Here is a 22,298-nt window from a genome sequence, read left to right as displayed (position 1 = left end):
GAGGGAACAAAAAAAAAAAAAACAAGTGAGCAAAAGAAATTCCTGCTCCCAGAGATTGTCTGAAGTTGCATTAAATTGGCAGACTGCAACTCTTTACAAGCCAGATGAGAACATGAATGCACATTAAAATAAACAGATACACGTATATACTAGATATATGTTCTGTATATATATCTGGTGTACCAAAATAAGATTTATGAATGCAAAGTAGAAGACTTCACTGTAAATGTGTTTCAAAGGACAAACATAATTAAACACAGTTGTAAAGAATATAAAGTGGATGTGATTACAGACACTATCCTGTGTTCTTTCTAGAAATACTAAAGGGAGAGAATGAATCCAGACTCTCATTTTCAATGTAATATTTTTAGGTTTTAGTTTTCTAATTTAGGAAGTTGAAAAGTTTAACAACTTCTAAACTAAGCGCGCTAACAATACTGCAAATGTCAAAACAAAATATTGAGGACCTTGTATCTGGATATCAAACATAAGGAGGAAAAACTTAACAGGTTTTTGATTGTGTATTGTACCTAAAGAAGAGAACTCCATTTAGATGTCAAAATACAACCATTCTAGTCATCAGTTTGCCATATCACTCTAGTATTTGTAATTTTCTAATGACTGAATTAGAACACTAATGAAGTATTCTTGGTTATCTTCCACCTGCAATATTTCATTACATATATGTGCATGTAAGTGCATACATTTAATGTATTTACATAGAACTAATAAAAAAATTAAATACATTTGCATTTTTATTATCACTCCTTTTTAAAAAGTTATTAAGAGTACTTAGAAAAACATATTGCTCCATGAATTCCTATTTACAGTCTTTGCATAAAGGTGTAAATAAAAGCAACTAATAAGCTACCCAGACACCCTTCTGAGCAAGTGGCTAAAAGCCAATCAATATTATGAGTTAATCCTCCCTGGATGCTCATTCAATTAAAGGTGTCAGTAATGCCTCATCTGATGTAGCCTCAATTAAATCCAGCTATCTGATGGTTGAAAACACAAGGGGATACAGCAACAGCAGCAAAACCAGACAAATAGGCAGCCTTCGTGTGACTGCTAATTACTACACCTGGTGTATATTATGGCTTGTGCACTTAACACAGCACGTGGTAGCTTTCAATTTGGCTGTATTCACGCATACATGCACATGCACACATGAAACCAGAAAACTCAGTAAATAATAGCACTAGAAATATTTCAAAATTGTGACAGAAAAAATACCCTGACTGTATTTCAGCTCCAGGAATACTACTTTTAAAACCACTTAATATATTGCTATTATAAAATCATGTATTAATATAACCACAGAACCAGCCAAAGTAAGTGTTTTCTTCTGTGTGTACCTCAGCCCCCCAGAACTGCAGGAGTTAGAAACAGTAAACTTCATAGAATTCAATGCCTTCCATTAGATGCTAAATCTTTACTAATTCAGCATGATGAAAAATATTATGATAAAACCACACAATCTGCTGCTCAGTATCAAATTTATTTATATAACAATGGGTCTGACGAACACATCAGCGATCGACTTCTTAAGTTCTTCCTCTTCCTGAAACAAATCCCTCTAAATAAGGGCAAGTGCCCAGTGCATGGGCACATGACAGATGGACACACTTATGGGGTGTAGCTGTATGATGAGGGCACTACAATTTTTCTACAACCTTTTGCACTTCAGATACGTTTTTAATATAATAAACTAAGTCTGCTTGAGTAGGACATAGCTCTTAGAGAACCTACATGAAGAAAATGTCTTTTTTTATATTTCAGTGTAAGATGTCCATCTTAACAATAAGGAAAGGAAACCTTTTGAGAAACTTGTGAATTAGCAGACCATTTGCTCCACTGGTCAGAGTATCACTTAACATACATAGTTTTGGATCTATGACAACACAAACAATATTTCCGACTGCACACAACACAATATGGAAACTAATCAGTAATAAAACAATAGGCTGTATAATAAAATTATATTAGACACAAGCAGAGGTAAAAGGGAAAGCATGTTAATGCTCACTGCCTGGATTTTATCACCCTAGCTTTACTGCAAAACACATTTAGTCACATTCTTTGCTATGTAAGTTTCAGCTCATGAATTCCTAGTAATCCTGGTTTTAGGGGAAAACCTATCCCTAGGGGAAAAGACAAGGAAGTTCCACCTCCTAAATCCATGCTTCTTGGGGAATCTGCCAAAGGTTAACTAAATTGTCTCCATGATGACTGGCTCTCACCTGTACAGGTATGGTATAAACAAAATCAACTGATGAAGTGTTCCTAGATTACACTGACAAAAAAGGTCTGTACAAGAAACCAATACTATCCTTCCAGCAATATATAAAATAATAGTTAAGCACTGCATACACTCCTAGTCCTACAAAACTGTAACTCATCTGCTGTTTTTAATAACACAATTCTACAACCACATAAAAGAAAACAAAGTGGCCAGTTCCATGACTTTAAGAGAGCAAAGGTAGTGAATAAAATGACAGGTCACAAAGAGTTAACATGGTACTTACCACCTGCATGGCAGAACTTCTTGGAGGATGTGGTTCTATGAGCAGTTGGGAAGGGGTCTGTCCAAAACTTCGTATTTGAGCTTCAACAGCCTGAAAAAGGCACAGGCGAGTTTGCATGTTAAGAGGTGCTAATTACAGGCAATAGAAACATAACTGTCACCTGAAAATGTCATTCCACACTTCTGGCTTGTTTCATGTTGAAAATCAACCTCGTGTGTTCACTGTGGGGCTAAGTGCTTGGCACTGGTACTAAGAATGAGGTAATCATTTTAGTACTGTGGATCTATTTCCATGAGAAACTCTGCAAAACCTCATCCTGCTCAATGATATTAAACAGAAACAAGCTATTATAATCAGAAACCCTCTTTATTGGCTCCATTTTACCTTTCTAACACTGGCTTACCCTGTTTCTATCATAACTCAGAAACAAAAAATTTTATAAAGCTTCTATAGGTATTGTGTGTCCTACTTTCTATTTAAACTCCATTGCTTAGTTTCACAGCAATAACTACAATGAAAGCAACACCTACTTTCAGTTTTAATTCAAAAGGAGCAAACAACTTTAGGATGCATTAAACTACCAACAGAAAGACTAATATTAAATGCATGTGAAAGAGAACGTGAAGATAGAATGCAACGATCTTTTTAAAAAAATTGCTCTGTATCTTCAGCAAGGTGCTTCATTGCTTCTTCATAGGGCATTCATGAAAATGCCATCACAGGCTTAGTTATTTCTTAAAAATAATTATTCTGAAATGTGTGAACTTATTCCTCTTGCCTAGGCATGTCCACCTAGTTTTCCACTTTGCCAACTATTGGCCCACTGGCTTAAAGATAAAATCAAGCAGCTAAAATTCAAGAAGTTGTTTCCTGTCAGATAGGCCCCTGCACTATCCACAGAAACAGGCTAATACTACAGAAAATCTTAAATCATTCAGCTTAGATAAACCTCTTTCATTGTGAGCTATATTAAGTGAAATTACTTGCACTTTAGGGTGGTGAACAGATTGCATACGGGCCAACACTTAAGTTTTCCTGTTCCATAGTGCATTGAGTCCTACGTTCTCAAGTGCCTAGTGATGCTGAGTATCTCAAGTGAAGCATTAGCAAGTCCTACTTTGAAAAGGAGTGCTGAAAATCAGAGCCTTCAAAAAAGTGGTTTAAATGGAATGCAAAACCACAAAACCACTAGTGACTATTTAGCTATTGGAACACTGAGGTTTTCTCTCAGATTCTTCTTTTTGATAGTTAAACGTACCTGGAAACTCCTTACACTCACACTTCCCATTCTAATTTAGCCACCAACTAAAACTTCTGAGATAATGGAATAACACTTATGCTGATCTTATTTTTAGAAATAATTACTTTTAGTTAATAATGAAGACTACTACTGGGACACACAATGTTCTTTTGTTACAGAAATAACAAAAATGAAAGCAGAATGCACCTGAGACCTTAAGATCATCAAACATAATCATCCTGTGATAGGAAACATGCCATGCAAAACATTTAACCTTATTACACTTCGCACGGCTTTTGAAGCATCTGAACTCACCAGAAGTTACACTATGGACAGATTCTAACACTCTTGACCACTCTGGGAAGCACATTAATCTTCAAAGAACTAGTGAATAAGTAATTCTATCAAAAAGCTTGCTGAAATCTGACATACTGTGATTCACTAAGTAGTTTTGAGTAAGACTGGTAACAGGTTAATGAAAAAGTGAAGCTCAGCAAGACCATCAGAGTCTCCTTCCTAGTGATAAGACCTGTTACATTAAAATTCAATTCTGCATTTTTGTGACTCAAGATACGAAGGGACTCTGAAGGGCATAGAGTTGGAGGTCCCTTAAGACATGAGGCATTAACAAAGCAAAGTCATACCAGTTAGCATCTCTACTCTCTCTGTAAAAAGCTGTGTTTCAAAACATTCAGATTAAAAAGATTTGCTTACATTTAGTTGTAGATTGAGCCTAATAGATTTACTAGCAAATAGGAATTCTGTGTTGCACTGAGAGCAAAACCAGAAGAACAAAGGAGGAGCAGAATGCAGTCAGTCCTGAATGTCAGTTATTCTGCGCTTGTTAAAATCTTTAGGGCAAATCTACAGTCTATGGGATCTACTTTTTTTTTCCTATAAAACACAAATCAAATATATTATTGAAAAGGAATTAAATATTCTTGAAGCACAACTCCACTGCATTTCTTTTAGAGCTGAAAATAGAATACACAAAATGAGGAAATAATAAGTTTCAGGTTTGTTCACTTTCTTATATATCAAATCATGACCAATGCAGAAACATTGATTCCCCAACAGTCCACGTTCATCATTTAAAGGGAGTCAGAATTTTGTCTTACTCACAAAATCCGGTATGCCCTTTAATTCCCAATGCTAAGTCTACAAACTATACTCTCTTACATAGTGCCAATACTAAGAAAGGTAAAATTAACACAAGACACCACACACTGATCCTGGGCATTTCAAAAACTTTAAATACATTCATCATAACAAGAGCCCAAACTGATGCAGAACAAAAATCAGATGTTATAATTGATTTAATCAATGAAAGATCAGCAGTCAGAAAGCTACTTTCCACAGTTCACATCTCAGAGGAGCTCACCATCTTCCAGCAACATAAAAACTGGAAGAGATACAGTTATGACTCCACTGCTTGCTCACATATAGGATGGTCATCATTATCACACTCCCAGACCACACAACACCAGCAGCAGAACATGTGTTTGTCTCCCACCCACCCTCAGTGCAGAACAAAATCCCTCTGGGATATTAAAAACAAGTATGAAATACTCTATTAAAACTCCAAGTAGATAGTCACTGCCTGCTTTCACATAGGTTTTTTGTCAGAACTGGTGAAACTGTTGACCAATGGGAAAACAATTTTGCCAAAGTCTGCCTTAGAGGACCACAAATTCTCCACTTTCAGTCTTTAACAGACAGTTCCTACATTCATGTTTATGATCTAGCTTGAGTTTGGAATTTACAGTTCTGGCACAAACAAGTCTTTTATACTCATTAGGTTCCATCTGGTCCTTCGAAAAAAATGTGGGAGTCTACATTTCCAGAACTACAATAGTCCCTGACGCAATCTTTCCTTTTAGCCAACAGAACCAGGAAAAATCTATATTCAGATCATGTCCTACCACAGGTAACAAGGTTTCGTAAAACATCAAAACTGTACATACAGTAAAGGCATAGACACGGGTATCTGTATGTCCTCCTTACTGACATCTTCAAAGATTCAAAAGAAATTTGAGAAACTGTTGAGTAAAGGCAACAACACTTGGACAACACTGTCTAGACACAACGGCTAGTCAATCCAGATGTCAACTCCATGTGGTGATGTCTCAGTCAGAATGATCACATATAGAAGGATTATTCAAGGTGACCTCCCTCTGTCAGCAGGGCCATGTGATGGTGGAGCTAGAATCAAATTCCATTCTTTCTATTTACATAACAATAGAAAGATAAATACAGGCATTTTAGCCACTAAAAGTCACTCAGACTTTTATTCAACCTGTCAAAGAAAATCAGCTAGGAATAGAGAACCTTTTCCTCAGAGAGATAGTCAATATCTCCTCTGAAGATAAAAGCCAACCATTTACCTGAGAATGTACAGTAAAATGACCATGGGTCAAAAAGTCATCAATTCATTTTCTAAAATCATAGCCACCTCCCAACTTCTATCTTCTAAAATGTAAGCTTCTAAAATGTGTTACTAGCATTAGTCGGTATTAGTAAGAGATGTACTCTTCTAGTGGCAGAGTAAGGGCACATGTTCTCACACTGCTGAATCCCTCTGGAGCATACAATTGTTTATATTATTGTAGGAGAAATATTTGGGAAATTTGCACAACTAGTTTCACATCTATTTAAAGCATTATGTAACTGGAAATGAATAACTTTTGTTTAAAAGATATCTTTAGTTCCACAAACTCTTATCTCCAAAAGTGTGCTGCATATCACAAAGTAAAAGATAGTATCATTCACCATTTTGTTTGACTGCTTCTCAAATATCTCAGTAAAATAGCCTTCTTCCTGTTAATCCTCTACAAAACCAAAACTTAGCTAAGTCCAGAATTGTTCCAGATGCTACAACAAGAAGTAGTAAAATGAAACAAGGTAACTAACCCTTTACAATAACCCACACAGTATGCTTCTCAGATCACACACTTACATGACAAACGTGGTATTTCAAATGTTAATTAATTTATAAGTATGAAAGACATAAGCAAATTTCACAAGTTAACATTTATTTGATTACTGCAATAACCTGTTCCTAAAAAAGGCTCCTGGATCATCTCCTCTTTTCTTGGTGGGTGGGAAGAGGGGGAGGGAAATAGGGAAGTAAATTAAAAGAGGAAGAGTGAAAAACTTAAACTTGGCTTAGATGTAGTGTAGCTTTTGGCCACTGCTTAGCATGGATATTTTCAGTCTCTGAACTTACCTTTTAATCTAACTGTGAAGAAAGTTAATTCAACAGCATGCAGTACCTACAAAATACAGCTGTAAATTTTTTGGGAAGGAGGGTGATGGGGAGGTTGAACATATGGATGCAGTTAAGGTAAAAACAGATGTTTGTTACTTTTCTTTGCAGCAACACTCAGAAACTAAGTCAAAATTGCTTTTTTTCATATTTATGTCTGAAAGAACTATAAAATTAAATATGAGGGAGGGTGGGGGGAGGGGGAACAGCAGTGAGTGTCACAGAGAACGAATGCAATGGTCTCAAGTTCTGAACTCAAAACCTGAAATGAAGGCCTATGTAGTTAAAAGGCAAGACATACACCATTTAACTCTAGATTTAAAGACCCTTAAAGAGACTAGCTCAGAGCTGCTTTCATCATGCCTGTTCAGACACGAAACACCTAACTGTCTGAAGAGTCTAATGGCACAACATACACATGTTGAAATGCATGCCTCTGTCTGAATATATGAAAAGCTACAATCTTATCGTTCGCTAAGAAAAGGCTACTTTCAGTCCATGTATCTTTACAGAGCTACACCAAAGTATCTCTAGTTACTTCTCAAATGTAAGACCTACTTGCCAGGCATTTGAAAACCAGGTGAAATAACATCATGCATTGTAACACGTATTCCCTCAGCATATGTGTTAGGGATAGAAAATGTTTAGGTTCATCCTCCATCTTTCTACTCAGTATTTATGTCCAGAAAATAACAGTCCTTGCAAAAATGCTTTGGCTCTCTGCTGCTCCTGCCTCACTTTTCAATATTCAAAAAGGCTTACACACATGTTCCTCAGTGATTTCTATTGGCTTGAGCAATATGCAATTATGATTACTTGCTTTCCCTTTCTTTCCACCCAGATGTTGCTTTACAGCACCAGAGGATACAGAATATTTGACAGGTTTCCTCTCAGACAGTGAAGTTGAATGGCTTAGCGGCCAACTGACTAGCTCCTTTCCCCTGGGATGGTGATTAAAATCAAGCTCTGAAAACAAGTGATCAGAAAACCTCTTCTGACCAGAGAGTCACTTACAGTTCTATGGTAAAATTCTTAGTTAAATCCCTTACGGACTACAGAGATACAGGTAACACTAGCTGGAGAACAAGCACCATTTATAACAAGTAGAAAAAAATGCTGAAAACAGGCTAAAGATTACAGAAGAGAAGCTCTTTGTAGTACCATCTCCCCTTGTTTCAAAACAATCCCCATTAGATCAACATTGCGACAAATGGGGAAAATGCTTTTCTGACACAGGCAATGTATATGCCTGCTGACTGTACACCTGCCCTGGGGATATTGCACTACACTTGACCCAGGGAAAAAATACTGTGCTCAAATGTTAGTATCATAAATTCACACACTCTCATCCACTGCTTTAAAAATAAAATGAGCACCCTAATTTCTCCATGTCAAAACAGAAAAATCTTTCTCTTGCTTTGACTTTGCAAATCAACCTTTTTCTGTTGAATCACTTCAATTTTTTGTTTTAGCATTTCACTATTCACTGAACATACTGGTTAAAAGAAAATTGCCTACACTAGCTTTGAAATCTAACAAAGGGGAGGGGAGAGGAGGGAAGGGAGCACGGAGAAGAAAGGCTAAAGAAAAGAAAATGCAAGATCAGGAGTTACATATCGCTCTCTAGGTATCATTAAACACGCCTGCAAAATGTGACAGACCCTCCGTCAACCAGGCAGTGTGTAAAAGATGCAGATTACAGCCCACTAATGCAGTAGCTACTGCAATTTAAGTAACATAGGTTTATGGGTTCAGAGCTGAAGCATGGGCAGAAACATTGGGCACAACCTGCAGAGGGGGTCTTTATTGGAATACCCTAGGAAGCTGGTACAAGGAAAAAAGCGTGCAACCTTTGCCTGCTCAGATGCATCAGATATGTCACAAAACTGACGATGCCTCGTTATAAAAGAAAACAAAATAGAAATGTAGAAACTAAAGCCATCAAATACATCAAATATAAATGAAGCACCAAGGGGTTTTCCTTCCTTTCTTGTAGCTTCCTTTCAAGAAATGTGTTATAAATATTATTATATAAAATGATATTTTCCTTTTTTTTCTCTTTCCTTTCTCCCACCTCCCCTAATTTCAGTTCCTTTTGTCTGCTCAAAATACCCTAGTTGTCTGTCTGAAAGTTGGTTACTGGTCCAACTACTTGTTATTTATTAAATCCAAGCCACTACAGAAGCCTGGAGGGAGAGAGGGGGTTACTCTACAAAGGATTTTTTTTTCCTCTCAAAGCTATTTGCAATTCAACATATGAATAATACTTTCTTCTGTTTGCATCACAGAAAAGCGTAGAAAGGAGTACAGTGTAGGCTACTTTCCACCATACATTTAACAACAAAAACACTAACTCAGCTCTTAAACTTCACTGAGACTTTTTCAGTGAGAATAAAGAAAAATTAAGACGTTTTGTCTAGACAAATCAGTATGACAATTACATGGCAATCACTAATGTAAAACAGAAAGTAATTACAGTTTGTGAGAATACAAATAGATCCCCCTCAGGGCCATGCAAGTTGCTCGAATCTGAACATATACATTCCAGGCATATTAAACAGAGGCATAGCACGGCCTGGCTGCAATACCCAGTTCACGCAGCTGTCCATCTACTGCAGTGTAATCCCAGCTGCCAATCTGAAAGAAACCAGTTAGTCAGAGCAGACACAACCAACAGAAACAAATGTCACTCAATAATGTTCAGAGGCACTGGGTTCATGGATAATTTCAAACAGTATCTCTGTCTGGAGCACTGATGTGCTCATTCAAAACACCTAAATCTTTGGCTACTGGAAAGAAGCAGATAAAAAACACTAGAATTTGAAAAACAGGTCTGGTAGTACTTCAAAGAAACTGACAAAATGTAAAGGGAAAAGAGTCTAAAAAGAAAGTTAAGATGAATTTAGAGACCAAAGAAAACAGAAATAAAGACTGAATAAAACTGGATGCCATTTATTTATTAAATAAAAAAACTTCATTAAAATAAAACATTTCTGTCTGAAAAAGATAAATACACTGACATAAAAGTCCAACAAATAACTCATTTTGCTAAGCTAAGAAACACATTTATTTCAACTAAGTCATAACTACTACCTTCAAGATCAAGCTTGCTGTTTTCAAAGTATGTGTATGACATTATCTCAGAGTTTTCTACTGCAATGAAAGAACTTTTTGTTATCATTTAATAAAATGTAACATTTAACTGAGACAATTTTTGGACACTGCTTAAGGGAAAGCACCTTCGGCATGACTGCAAGTTTCTCACTCAAGAAGCAGCTATTGTTCAAATATAACTAATAACAAATATCATACATTTGGGTAAGTAAATACCACACCACGTCTGCAGACACGGTGGGAACATGGATGAGTTTGACACCTAGACTGCAATGAGCAAACACAATAAAAACACTTAAACCAAAAATTTTTAGTTTCCCAATTACTGTGAAAGTCAATTGATGTTGTTTGGACTAAATAAGGAACCACTTTCTTAATGCTGGCCAACAAATATGTCAGCTATCTGAGCCAGACCAGCCAGGCACAAAAGAGCCCAGGGTGGGTCTCAAGGTCTCTCCAGCTCTGATAGATCCACAAGACAGGTCAAGCAAGAAGAGGTGAGGGAACTGACTGCACTGAAAATTTCTATCCTTTGAATTTCAATCGGGAGCTGAAAAAAAAAAAGCTCTCGGAGCTGAAGAACTAATTTACATGTGTTACCTCCTTCCAAAAATCTTTATAACTTCCAGCCAATCAGTTGTTTGATTCTGACTTTTTAAATCCTCATATATCAGGCATCACAGTTCTACTTTAACTAACTCTAAAATATCATTCTTTTTCCTGCTGGAGAAGCACCAGATAAAATTAGAATCTACTCTGTAACAAAGGACAAAAGAAAACATTTAGGTCAAATGTTTTTCTGGATCAAAACGCAGCTGAATATTTTCATGCCTGTTTCTGAGTGCTGCAGTAAATACATAAGTTAAGACAAAGGACAATAAACCCTCATTTGTCATGTCAAACTCTGGACTGAATGGAATCAAAGTGCCACACCTCCCAGATATCACAGTAAACACTTGCTTATGCTCATTTTGCTTGTTTACTCCAACACCACAGATCGGTCACAGTGTGAGCAAAGATATGAGAATTAATAGTTAAATTAGATAAACTGGTGGCAGGAATGGCAGTCCTCTTATTTTAATGCTCCTTCTACCAGCAGAAAATACTCGTCTTTCCATGAGAGAGTCTAGACACCCAGACAAGCTGATTTCATGTAGTAGTGGTACCTGCCCACCCACAACAGCCTTGGAGCCTTGCCTTGGCTACGCAATTCTGCTCTGCATACCTTCGCAGCAGAAGACTAGGGCACGGGTTTGGCTGCAGCTGACAATTCCATCTTTCCTTAGCCATGACATCAGTATGCTTCCTTTAAACATATTCTTCCTAATTCTGGTTTCATATAATGTTATCTTAATACAGATTTGCAACTAAAACTAGACTAATTCTTTATATTTCTTTGGCTTTTCACGCTGTTCCTGTGTTGTACAGCGTCAAGCATGCCATCTGTGCAACACACTTCTGGCCAGAGATGATTCAAAAATTGTTTCTACAGTACTTTCAATTTTGCCTGCACGAATTTGTTACTTACTGAATTCAGCACATCTAAATTTACTGCTCTGTGACAGTATTTTATAATCACTTTATTCCACTTTTTAAAGCTCATCTCAGCCACAACAAAGAGCGTTGCCCAACCTGCTAAAAACAGACTGATCGTTTTCCCAACTATTTAGTAAATGTTAACTATGCTATAAATACAAATCATGTTTATACTTCGTGAAAGATTCACTGCTGTCAGAGTTCTCCAGCTGAGTTAGAGCTGAAATATGCTATTAACTCCCACCATGAACACAGCTAAAAGAGAGGCCAAAAATGCTTTCTCTGGGATAAGATATCAGATCTGCTACTGCTGTCATGAAACTGAGGTCATGTAAACTAAACATCCTTGCAACTTCTTTTGGAAAGCACAGAAGACTCTCAAACTGTAAATATTTAAAAATAAAATTAGACTCATAAGAGATAGATCCAAGATGCATAAAACTTACCCAAAGATATTAATCTCCAGCATCATTTAAAAGCTATTATCCATAAAATAATTTATCCCATATGCCTTAAAACTGAAAAAAAAGAATTATTTTGTCTCTTTATGTAACCAGAAGTGGCACATTCAAATAACACACCAAATGCTATGTCCAAGCTGATTCTTCACATTTTTTGAAGCTCCTCAGTTCATATGGAAATAAAATATCAACAGCAGAAAAAAAATTGCCAATAGAATGGAAAAAGCTGTGTTTCCTAACGTTAAACAGACTACTTTCGTGTAACAAGAAGGTACCTTCTCTTCAGAGGAAGAAATATGAAACAACTGTATCATCTAAGGCTAAAAGCAAATCGCTTAATGAAAGTATGTGGGGTATTAATTGGATGGGACTTATTCTCATCTTTTTCAAACTATTACTGCTAATTTTAAAACTATCTGTCCTCCTTAACTACTGCCCACCAAAATCATATCAGATCATGTTTTAAAAAATATTTGAAGAGCATGATTAGGTGCTTTTTGATAAGAATCGTATAAAATTCAGCACACTTCTTGAAGTTGGGGCATTCTGTAGTAAATCAATGACATATACTCCAAGTAATATTTTGCCTTCCCACTATTAACTTAAATCTCTTTTTCTTACATTTATCCAATGTTTATGCTATCTACGTATGGGTATCCATGAAGAAACTGACTTTTAATTAGCAGCTCTGAGTGTAAGCCAGATTCACGGTCATCCTTTGTTACGCTATGCCAGAGACAACAGGAATTTCTATTATTCTGACCAACACATTAATGGAATACCCAACAGCCAATCAGTCCAAGATACAAATTCTTTTCTATGGATTGTGCTTCACCTCTTAATCAGTTCCTGGTCTGAATGGCTTAGATCTCTTAACTTCCCCCCTATCCCCCCCCCCCCCCATTCTTGGACAGCAAAAGGAGAGCAGAATTTGTGATAAGAAGGTGCTGTAAACTCTCCCCAGAACAGCTGGATGACACTTATCTATGCTACTGTGACTCCTTGCCTCTTCTGTACAAGCAACAAAAAAGCCCTTCCACGGCAGATCAGGAGTCCCACAGATCAAAACGAGAATGAGTCAACAGAAGATAGTCCTACATCATACCTCTGCTGGCAAATACTGTATTTTCCACCGGGAAGAGATGTGATATTTACTGCTTGTCAACTGAACAGCAACTTCCCTCTGCAGTTGTAACCTCCTTGAGGAAGATATGCAAGTACAAGGATCCAAGTCAATGACAATGCTTCTAAAAAGGCTCAAGGAAAAAAGAGGAGGATGAAGGAATGGCCTCTGCAGAGACAAGTAGTGTACAGATATGCCAGCAGATATACTGGATCTCTTGCCTTGCTTTTCCTTGGTTGCAGTTCCCTTCCCCCACTGGCTGTGACTCAAACTCTCTTCTCTTGATCTACTCCCCTCCCCCTGAGATTTGCCTTTGAATTATGCCAGCTTTGCACTCCCCAGGGTTTATCTGCCAAAAGGTAGCATGTGGCCCATGGTTCGCATTTTAGCTTAAAATTTTCTAGTACACCAGTCAGATCCTTTCAAAATACTTTACTTCCTTTATTCCCATAGGCAGAAAGAATGGCAGGAAAAAATTGTTCACAGCAGTACGAGAGGATGTAAAAGTTCTACTTTTTCAGTTTAAAAAAGAAGAAAGGTGGAATATGGTTTTAATCAAGTAGTTTTCCTTCCTAGACGAGTGCTTCCTTCTTGTAATATATATAACCTGACTGCCTATAAAAATAAAGGTGCCAGTTGGAGCCATTTAGGAGACCTAAGGAAATTCTGCATTAACCTAAACTCCTTTACTCCTCAGTTCCTTCCACTATTATTCTGTGTGTGGCCTCTCTTGATGAGGTAGGTCACCAATATCCATACATATATCTGTGAAGATAGATACTTCAGAAACACATGCATCCTAGGCTTAGCATAGACCATCTATGTGGAGAAATTGCTGTGGTATAAGCATATGCTATTATTTCCATATGATACCTAAAAGCCTCGGTAACTTGCAACTCTCAGAACATACGGAAGCCTCTCCTTGTTTTAGGTTTTCAAATAAAAACATATTTTCTGCTACAACTGTTAAGATTTGAAGACCCAAACCCTGAACCTTATTGAGAGGAGAAAGCCAAAAGCATCCCTTCTAAAACCAAGAAAACCAGAGTAAAATTTCCGGTTTAATAATTGCCTAATAAACAGATACTAAATCTGAGGTGTTGTGCCTGCCCCAAAATACTGTTCATTGTCCAGATCAGAAACTCACTGGGCCTCTGACCAGGAATTTGGTGGAGGAAAGAAGAAATATTTTTCTGGCAAGCTGACTGCAGGAGAAAAATGCTGATTGAAGTTGCTCGGCAGTACAGAACGTTAACGCAGGTCCTCAGGGAGATGGATTAGTAAGCAGGAAGAAGGTGAGGCTGTCAAAGGTGCATGATAAATTCATTTAGCCCACAGACATAGAATCATTATGCACATAGATATACACACAGATTTTTTATTACTTTCATCTCTACTCATATGTAAAAACAGAATAACTCACCATTGGTGATGACAGTCATTAAATCTCTGTACTGTCAATATCAGATCGGAGCTGATCATATGCACCATTTCTAATTAATTTACATAACACAAAAATACGCTTTAGAAAATACATTTAAACATCAAGGGATACCTAACTAAATAGGAATATTTTTACTGTTTTCCTGGCCTGCTTAAAAATACTAAAAGAAAATAAATATTCCATTGGACCAATCTTCAAGTAACTCACAACGAGAAGTGCTACAAGATACCATTCAATCTGCTGCCTGCATTCATCAGCATGTATTTTTAACACCATCAGCAGTATTTCAGAATTCTGCTGCTGCTAAACTAGTCCATTATTATCAACCCAACAACACTGTTATTGTCCCTTTCCCATTTTCATTTTCATACACCATTCAGTTTAGGCAGCATAAACCAACTCAAAGATAAGAAACATTATAGTGAAGTACAATAGAACCATTACAAAATTCAAAAGATTTGGTAACAAAATATAGTAAGCTATTTATAGAAGTACAAAGTGAATGCTTTTCTAACTGCGAAGATTCATACTTTTATAACTTCCCTGGTCCTAAATTACTTTTTTTCACGCTACAACACAAGTAGAACAGAACACAGTCAAACCAATAATAGAACTGTTCCAGAAAAAAATACATAAAAATAGTGTGTGGCAGAGCACTATTTTGTTCAGTATTGCCTTAATTATCAGTTTCACAAACAACGGTTCAATGATGGCTCATTTAATACCAAAATGAAGAACACATTACACATAATCCTCAGTCTATTTATCAGTTCATAGTTAAATCCGTTCAAGAGTCTAATGAATACTAATAAATACTCTTATAAATACTACTAGACACTAAATACTAATAAATACTCTTACAAGGTAAGACGATTTCCTTGTCAACATACAGTGGCCAAACAGAATCAATGAAATGAACACATGACAGGGTGAACATTTAGTACCCTTAGGTCAATGCATGCTTCAAAACCAGATGATGACATTTCTTCTCAAAAGCCAAGTGCTCCAATACCCTTTTCTTAGCTCAATTAAATGTATTTATGTGTAACAGCTACATTTTAGCTTAAAGGGAATGAAGATGCACGCTGCAGAATGATGGCAACCCACATAGTGACAATATTCAGCCATCACTTTTTCTACTTAAGACAGTCCTTGTGTACCCCTATATCCTCTGCATACCTCCCAAACCTTTCCACTGTACCCACAAGCCAGCTACAACCCATAGTGTTGCTAAGATGTGATTCCTTTACAGAGGCTGTCAAGGTGGCCCGAACAGTCAGATGGCCAATCGTGCTGAGAAAATAGTATTACTTAAAGTAATAATTGCTTACTTCTCAGACTTTCTGTCAATAAGCAATAAATAACAAAAAATTCTATTAGGATTAGACTAGAATTCTACAGTGAACTTCAAACCTAATATTTGTAAGCAGAAAAGTCTGCATTCTTGTTTTCATTCATTTCACACATATATTAGCTGTTGGTATACATCTAGCCACTCTTTTAAATAAAATTGCTAATAGCATTGCTATTTGTTGTCAGGGATTCCAAATATTTTACAACAAAGTACCAGCTAAATTTATTCAATAATTGATATACTTACACCTATACTTGATATTAGCGTATTGTCTGAACAGATGATGTAAAACCAATCAAAAGTCTGGTTTGATCACCCACCCCACCCTACCCCTTTTTTCAAAAAAACCTCAGCTGTTTAAATGGAGAAGGGAGGAGGGAGGAGGCAGGAGTAGGTTTTAATCCCACAATATCCTAAGGGATACTTTAGTAAATAGATTTTTCTCAATAGTGCCGAGTCTGAGTGAGACTACCGATCTTCCCAATGCTTAAACATTTACTTTTGCAAATGGTAAATACGGGACAGGTTATTTCTAACTTGATAACAAGTCAATTAAAAATAATGGAAGCTAAAAATAATGGAAGCTATGGTGTTTGATAAGTACTACATATGCAGGACAGCTTTAAAAGAGAATTGTTAAAACCAGAAAACTAAACTCAAAAGTGCAAGCCAAACTAAGGTTGCTTACTGTCTTCTGTTATTAAGACCCAGTATTAGTGAACAAAATGACTGCCCTCAATAACTGAAGTAAACCTTGAACATGTATTTTTATGTTGGCATGCAGTTTGTGCTGAATCCAGGTCTACAAAGTTTAGGAACAAGTTGCATACTTAACTTTGCACGCTGTAGCAACTAGTTGAGGCACCTTGCATTTGACTGGCCTGTGGCCAAACCACAAGAGAACACAAAGATTTGAAGATTCAGCAGTAGCCTTGAACAACATGGAGTCTATACACTTTCAACACTGCAGTTCTTATATTTAAAGGACAAACTTACCTCTCTTAATATAGGATCTGTAATTGAACTTAAATTAACAGCTCCTTCGTAAGTCAAATAGTAGAATACATTTAGGGACCTAACAGCTTCTGGTCCTTGCTGTTTGTAGCCAAAAATCAGATCAATCCACTGGTGAAGCTGGCAGGAAACAAACTCACTTTCTAATGCCTGTAAGAAAACACACATAAAATATATAAACTTGAGTTTGCCAGACAGTCATAATTTAGTAGCAGAAGAAGCATTTTTTTGAATAGTGTACAAAATTAAGTTAATGAGTCTAAGTACAGAATTGTTAACAGTATTTTAGACATTTTATCCGAAAAAACGGTGGGCCCTATGACAGATCATCAAATCATAGAATTGTTTGTGTTGGAAGGGACCTTTGAAGATCATCTAGTTCCAACCCACCTGCCATGGGCAGAGACACGTCCCACTAGATCAGGCTGCCCAAGGCCCCATCCAACCTGGCCTTGAGTCCAACTGCTTGATTCTCATGCCCTACACTACATATCACTTACCAGAAGACCTGGCTTTTTATACTATAATAGTGGGAATAAGGAAAAAAAAAAAGCAGTACATGTAAAGCATTTATGCATTTATGGACAGCCAGGCTAAGTTTTCGTGAACTCTGAAGATGAAATTGTGGTTTTCTGTGTGATCTGCACAGTGAATAACAACAGCATGATAATCTAATTTTGATAGACAGAGAGAAGACTGATAAGACTTGGGGAAATGGAACTAAATAGGGATGTTACAGCACAAATTAATTAACAATTAATTAACAATTAATTAACAATATCACCTCACTATTACTTTTATGAATTTCTTGTATATCTCTTACAAAAACCTATACAGAAACCATACTATGCTGAATGATTAAGCCACTTTCCTGAGCATGTTATCCAGTTACAACCCAATCCCCAAGACAAAAGCATCCAAGCAATAATGAATCTCTCAAGAACGGTACTCGATATGGCACAAATATATTAAAAGATAGCTTAAAAATCATTGCCATCTAAAGAGTTAATTCATCTAGATTAAATCACTAGTAACATTTGCTTTCTCTGTTTTATACAGAGCATTCAACATATCTCCTTTGAATGAGCAAATGAAACAACGTAACAAAGTCTGATATTCTTTTCATCTACAGAAAGGAACGGCATTTTCCCTGCAAAGGAAATTCCTAATTTTGAGCAGAGGAAGTCAAAATTAAACTGAAAACCAAGGAAATCACTCTGTAATTCGCACACAAAAATGATGGGTTTGTTTCATTAACTGATGCCTGAAAATAACATTTAAATTGACACATAAAAACAGCAATTGTCTTAATTTGTGTGGTGCACTCCACACAAAAGCCCTAAATATGTTCAAATTAGAGCAAGCTGCTTGATTGTCACTGCAATCTCATGTCATATTAATGCATGACAAACATTAAACCATACACTTAAATGGCAATTTATATCATTTAAATGTTTACTGCCACACCAGATCATCACTCATTTAAATGTGAATTTCTGACAGCTAATTTCAGTTAATTTTCCTCGATTCACTTAATTAGAACTTTCAATCAAGAAAAGACCTGTACATATCTTTGACACCATATCATTCTTTTTTCTTTATTATTATTTTTATTAGGATTCTCAGCTACTGAATTGCTGAAAACATTCTTTAGAATGAATTACTACGCAATATAGTATCTCTTTGGATGATCATATGGAAATACCTTAGAACACATATGCTTAGACAGGATTTTTTCTTGCTTATTTTTTTCCTCTTTTTTTTTAAAATTAAAAAAACCTCAACATTTAGACACAGACACACAATTAAAACTATAAAAAACCACAAGCAGGCCAATTAAAAATTAATGATTTCAAAATTGTTTAATAAGATAAAACCAGTCAGAAGTCTCATGAGTGTCCATAATACAACAATGTGCAGCCATAAAATTCTACTGGGCTCAGCAAATGACAATGATAGGAATTAATTTTCTTGCTATCCTGCTAAAAAAAATTAACCCTAGAATATACTTACTCTTATCACTATAACTATTTAATGTCAAGAAAAGTAGCAATAAGAGCTTGTGACTTTATATATATATATTTTAATTTTTTTTTTTTATGTGCAGACGTTGTTCATATTTTCCTTTTCTTCAAAAGCCAGATCTGTACTAGGTCATACTAACCTCACAAAGCACTTGGACATGAATAAATAAAACGGATATGACTCTGCAATCTCCTCCAATTAGCAGACATATAAACCTGACTTTTTCTTAAAAAAAAAACCACCCTAAATTACTTACATTCTTTGCCTTTTCATGGAATGGTTGGGAGTCATCATGAATTCACTTCTCTTTTTCAAGTTTTAAATTATTTCACACTTGTAATTTATACAGATTCAAAAGCAGACAATTTTATTTCAATATTTGTCTATATTAGGCTATTTTAAATAATCTTTCTTATTTGCTAAATCACAAACAAAAGGTCTAAATTAAAAATCACTATAGTCAATCCCCAGGACCCTAAAGGATATACCAAACACAGCACACAAATTCAAAGGCTAAATAAGCTTGCCTGTCATTTCAGGTTCATAGTTAAACCCTCCGCTGGAGTGCTATGACACAATCAATGGAGGAACAATAGTTAACAGTTCATACAATGACTAAAAAATAAAGGAGACTTTCACAAAAAATAACACAATGTACCAATATGTGTGATGCACTTCATAGCCACGCTACTATATACTATTTAAGTATATATTTCCAAGAAGTGAAAAAGTTCCAATTTGCATAACTATCCTATTTAAAAAAAAAAAAAAAAAAAGATTTTTTTTAATAAACTGTTCTTGTTAGCTTTTAGCTCTTTCAAAACTAAACCGACAGTATCAAATGCTAAACATTTAGGATTACTTTAAGCGTCTAGGACAGCCAGTGCTCATTAAGGCTCAAGTTAAATACAGCATGCAGCAATGGGATGCTAACATCCTTCCCATGCTGCTCTTAAAGCAAACCAATCGTTAGTGCTTCCACAGCAGACCAAGTACATCATTCACTGTGTGCTCTGAGGAAAATGTGCAAAACAAGAAAATCCTGTAAAATGCCCAACATAATACAGTAATATCCAATCCTATTGAGTTATTGTAAAATAAATCACTGACTAATGTCTAATTGTTAAAGGATCAAACAAGACCAGGAAAAGACCGTCATGTGAAGCCACACACAAATTGTCAATTCTGTCCATGGGGACTCATACTAACTTTGACAAACTGTCTTGGGGCTGATATCTGTTTCTTTAATGAGATCTATTAGGCAGAGAATAAAACACTTGAGATATGCTAAAAAGTACAGTATACAGATGTCAAACACAAACATCTATTAGTAACTTTCATTTCTCCATTCCCAAGGTAGAAACACTTCAGACACATCAAGAAACTGAAGCTTAGATCTTACAAAGAAATTTTAGTTCATCAATAAATATTTTTAAATGCACGATCTGATGTCACTGCATAGGTGCAATCAAAACTAATCCTTCATGAACTCTGAAAATCACTATTTTAAGTGCATTTTTTTTCTGCCTTGTTTTCTGAAAGGAATGAACAGAGAATAACTTCCTGAGAGCAACTGAAAACTAGTCTAATGCTGAAAATGATTTAGTAAAACAGGGTCAAACATAAAACCAGCAGATTGGGAAAGATTTTTCTTTTACAGTACTCAAAAGATACTCAAACCATTTATTATGATATATTTTCCCAAACAATATCATACCCTTGAAATGAAGATTTGTATCTTTGGAGTGACTACTTGCTTTCACCCTCTATTTTTCTTTCTGGTTTCGATTATGTAATGACATATAGCATGTAAAATGGTGTCTATTAGAAATGAATACATACTGTGCCTGAGATTGGGATGTTCCAAGGCTGAAATTAGATTAAAAGATTAACAGTATTTCTTTTCACCAGCATAGATATTTATTCACAATCAAGCTATTCAGAAACAGACCACAGGCTTGCTTGCATTATTCCTATGCTGATTAAAGCAAAGTAATCCTGAAGCACAGCATAATGCACACATGTAACTCTTATTTGAAAGACAGAAAAGAAGTCCAACCTACGCAAAATGTGGTTTATATATTTAAAATGAAAGTAGAAACTTTGATGAGAAACCAAAACTACTTTTCAAACATGAATAATCTTTCTTATTCACAGAAGTTAAAAAAAAAGAAAAACCAAAACCAAAACAACCCACCAGGAATATGCTGCATTGAGAAGTAAGAAATTACAACCTGCAAGTACGAATAATGGCCTATTATCTTTAATGGACTAAATATTTTAATATTTTTTGGAGCAAGGAAGTTCCTTTGAACAAAATAATTGAGTCTTTTTTTCTACGTTCTGTTTGAAAAACATGTATGAACAGAAAAGCATGAATTAGGATTTCACACATTTTTAGAAGAAACACAATTTTAACATAAAAAATAGTCCTCTTGAACATAACAAAGCACCCATGTAACTGCAGTACCAGTTAAATACTTTAAACTAAATACATATTCTGGCTTGGAAGCACGTGCATGCACATATATTTTAAATAAACCAAAACCAACAAAACCAAACAACTGGATTATGTTTGCATGTGCAGGCTTTCAGACACAAGTTGGTAATGCTGCCTTAACACTGATATATGACCTTTGTAAGTTACAATGAAGAAGGCTGTTTTTTTCAGCCTAATTAGAACTGTTTCAAATTTTCCTGCTAAATATATGATAGAAAGTCCTTTCAACTTTTTTTTATTCTTAGAGTTTCTTTCCATGTCAGCCTTGTTCCAATCAAAATATGTTTTGAATTAAATGATTTTGATTCAATATGTGGATCACATTTCACTTCTAAGATTTAAAGTCCAAAAATGAAAAGTTTAGGCTGTTCAAACAAAGCAAAAGCAGCCACTTTGCAGAAAGTTATTCACATTTACCAAGACTGACAAATTGTTTGTGTGCACCATTAGGTCTAGTTTCTGCAATAGTTGCCAGATTTCCTGTCCTCCTAATAACATATTAACTCTTGAAGTGCTGGCTTTATCTTTTAAGGTTTCTCAGAAACCACTAGTATTTAAAAGTAAATTACCAAACACGCTTTAGCCAGCGACACTATTTGATCACACGGGCAGGCATCTGAGCTAAAAAAAAAAAAAAAAGTATAAAAAGCTATTAGAAAGATACTGAATTCAAGCCTGCCTTGAAGATATCAAG

At 35.8% G+C, this 22,298-nt stretch overlaps 1 protein-coding gene across 5 annotated transcripts in view; it reads right to left on the bottom strand.

Moving 5' to 3' along the window:
• Positions 1–22,298, bottom strand: part of LRBA (LPS responsive beige-like anchor protein) — a 410,166-nt gene that overhangs the window by 41,142 nt on the left and 346,726 nt on the right. For all 5 annotated transcript variants that reach the window (XM_054064662.1, XM_054064663.1, XM_054064665.1 and 2 more), the window contains 2 exons: positions 17,062–17,229; positions 2,529–2,618 (listed from right to left, as the gene is read on the bottom strand). In XM_054064662.1, coding sequence (XP_053920637.1) covers positions 2,529–2,618; positions 17,062–17,229 — 258 coding nt within the window. The remainder of the gene's footprint in view (positions 1–2,528; positions 2,619–17,061; positions 17,230–22,298) is intronic.

Source organism: Cuculus canorus, chromosome 4 (genome assembly GCF_017976375.1).
Source record: "Cuculus canorus isolate bCucCan1 chromosome 4, bCucCan1.pri, whole genome shotgun sequence".
NCBI classification, from domain to species: Eukaryota; Metazoa; Chordata; class Aves; order Cuculiformes; family Cuculidae; genus Cuculus; species Cuculus canorus.
This window is presented reverse-complemented; position numbering and strand designations above follow the sequence as displayed.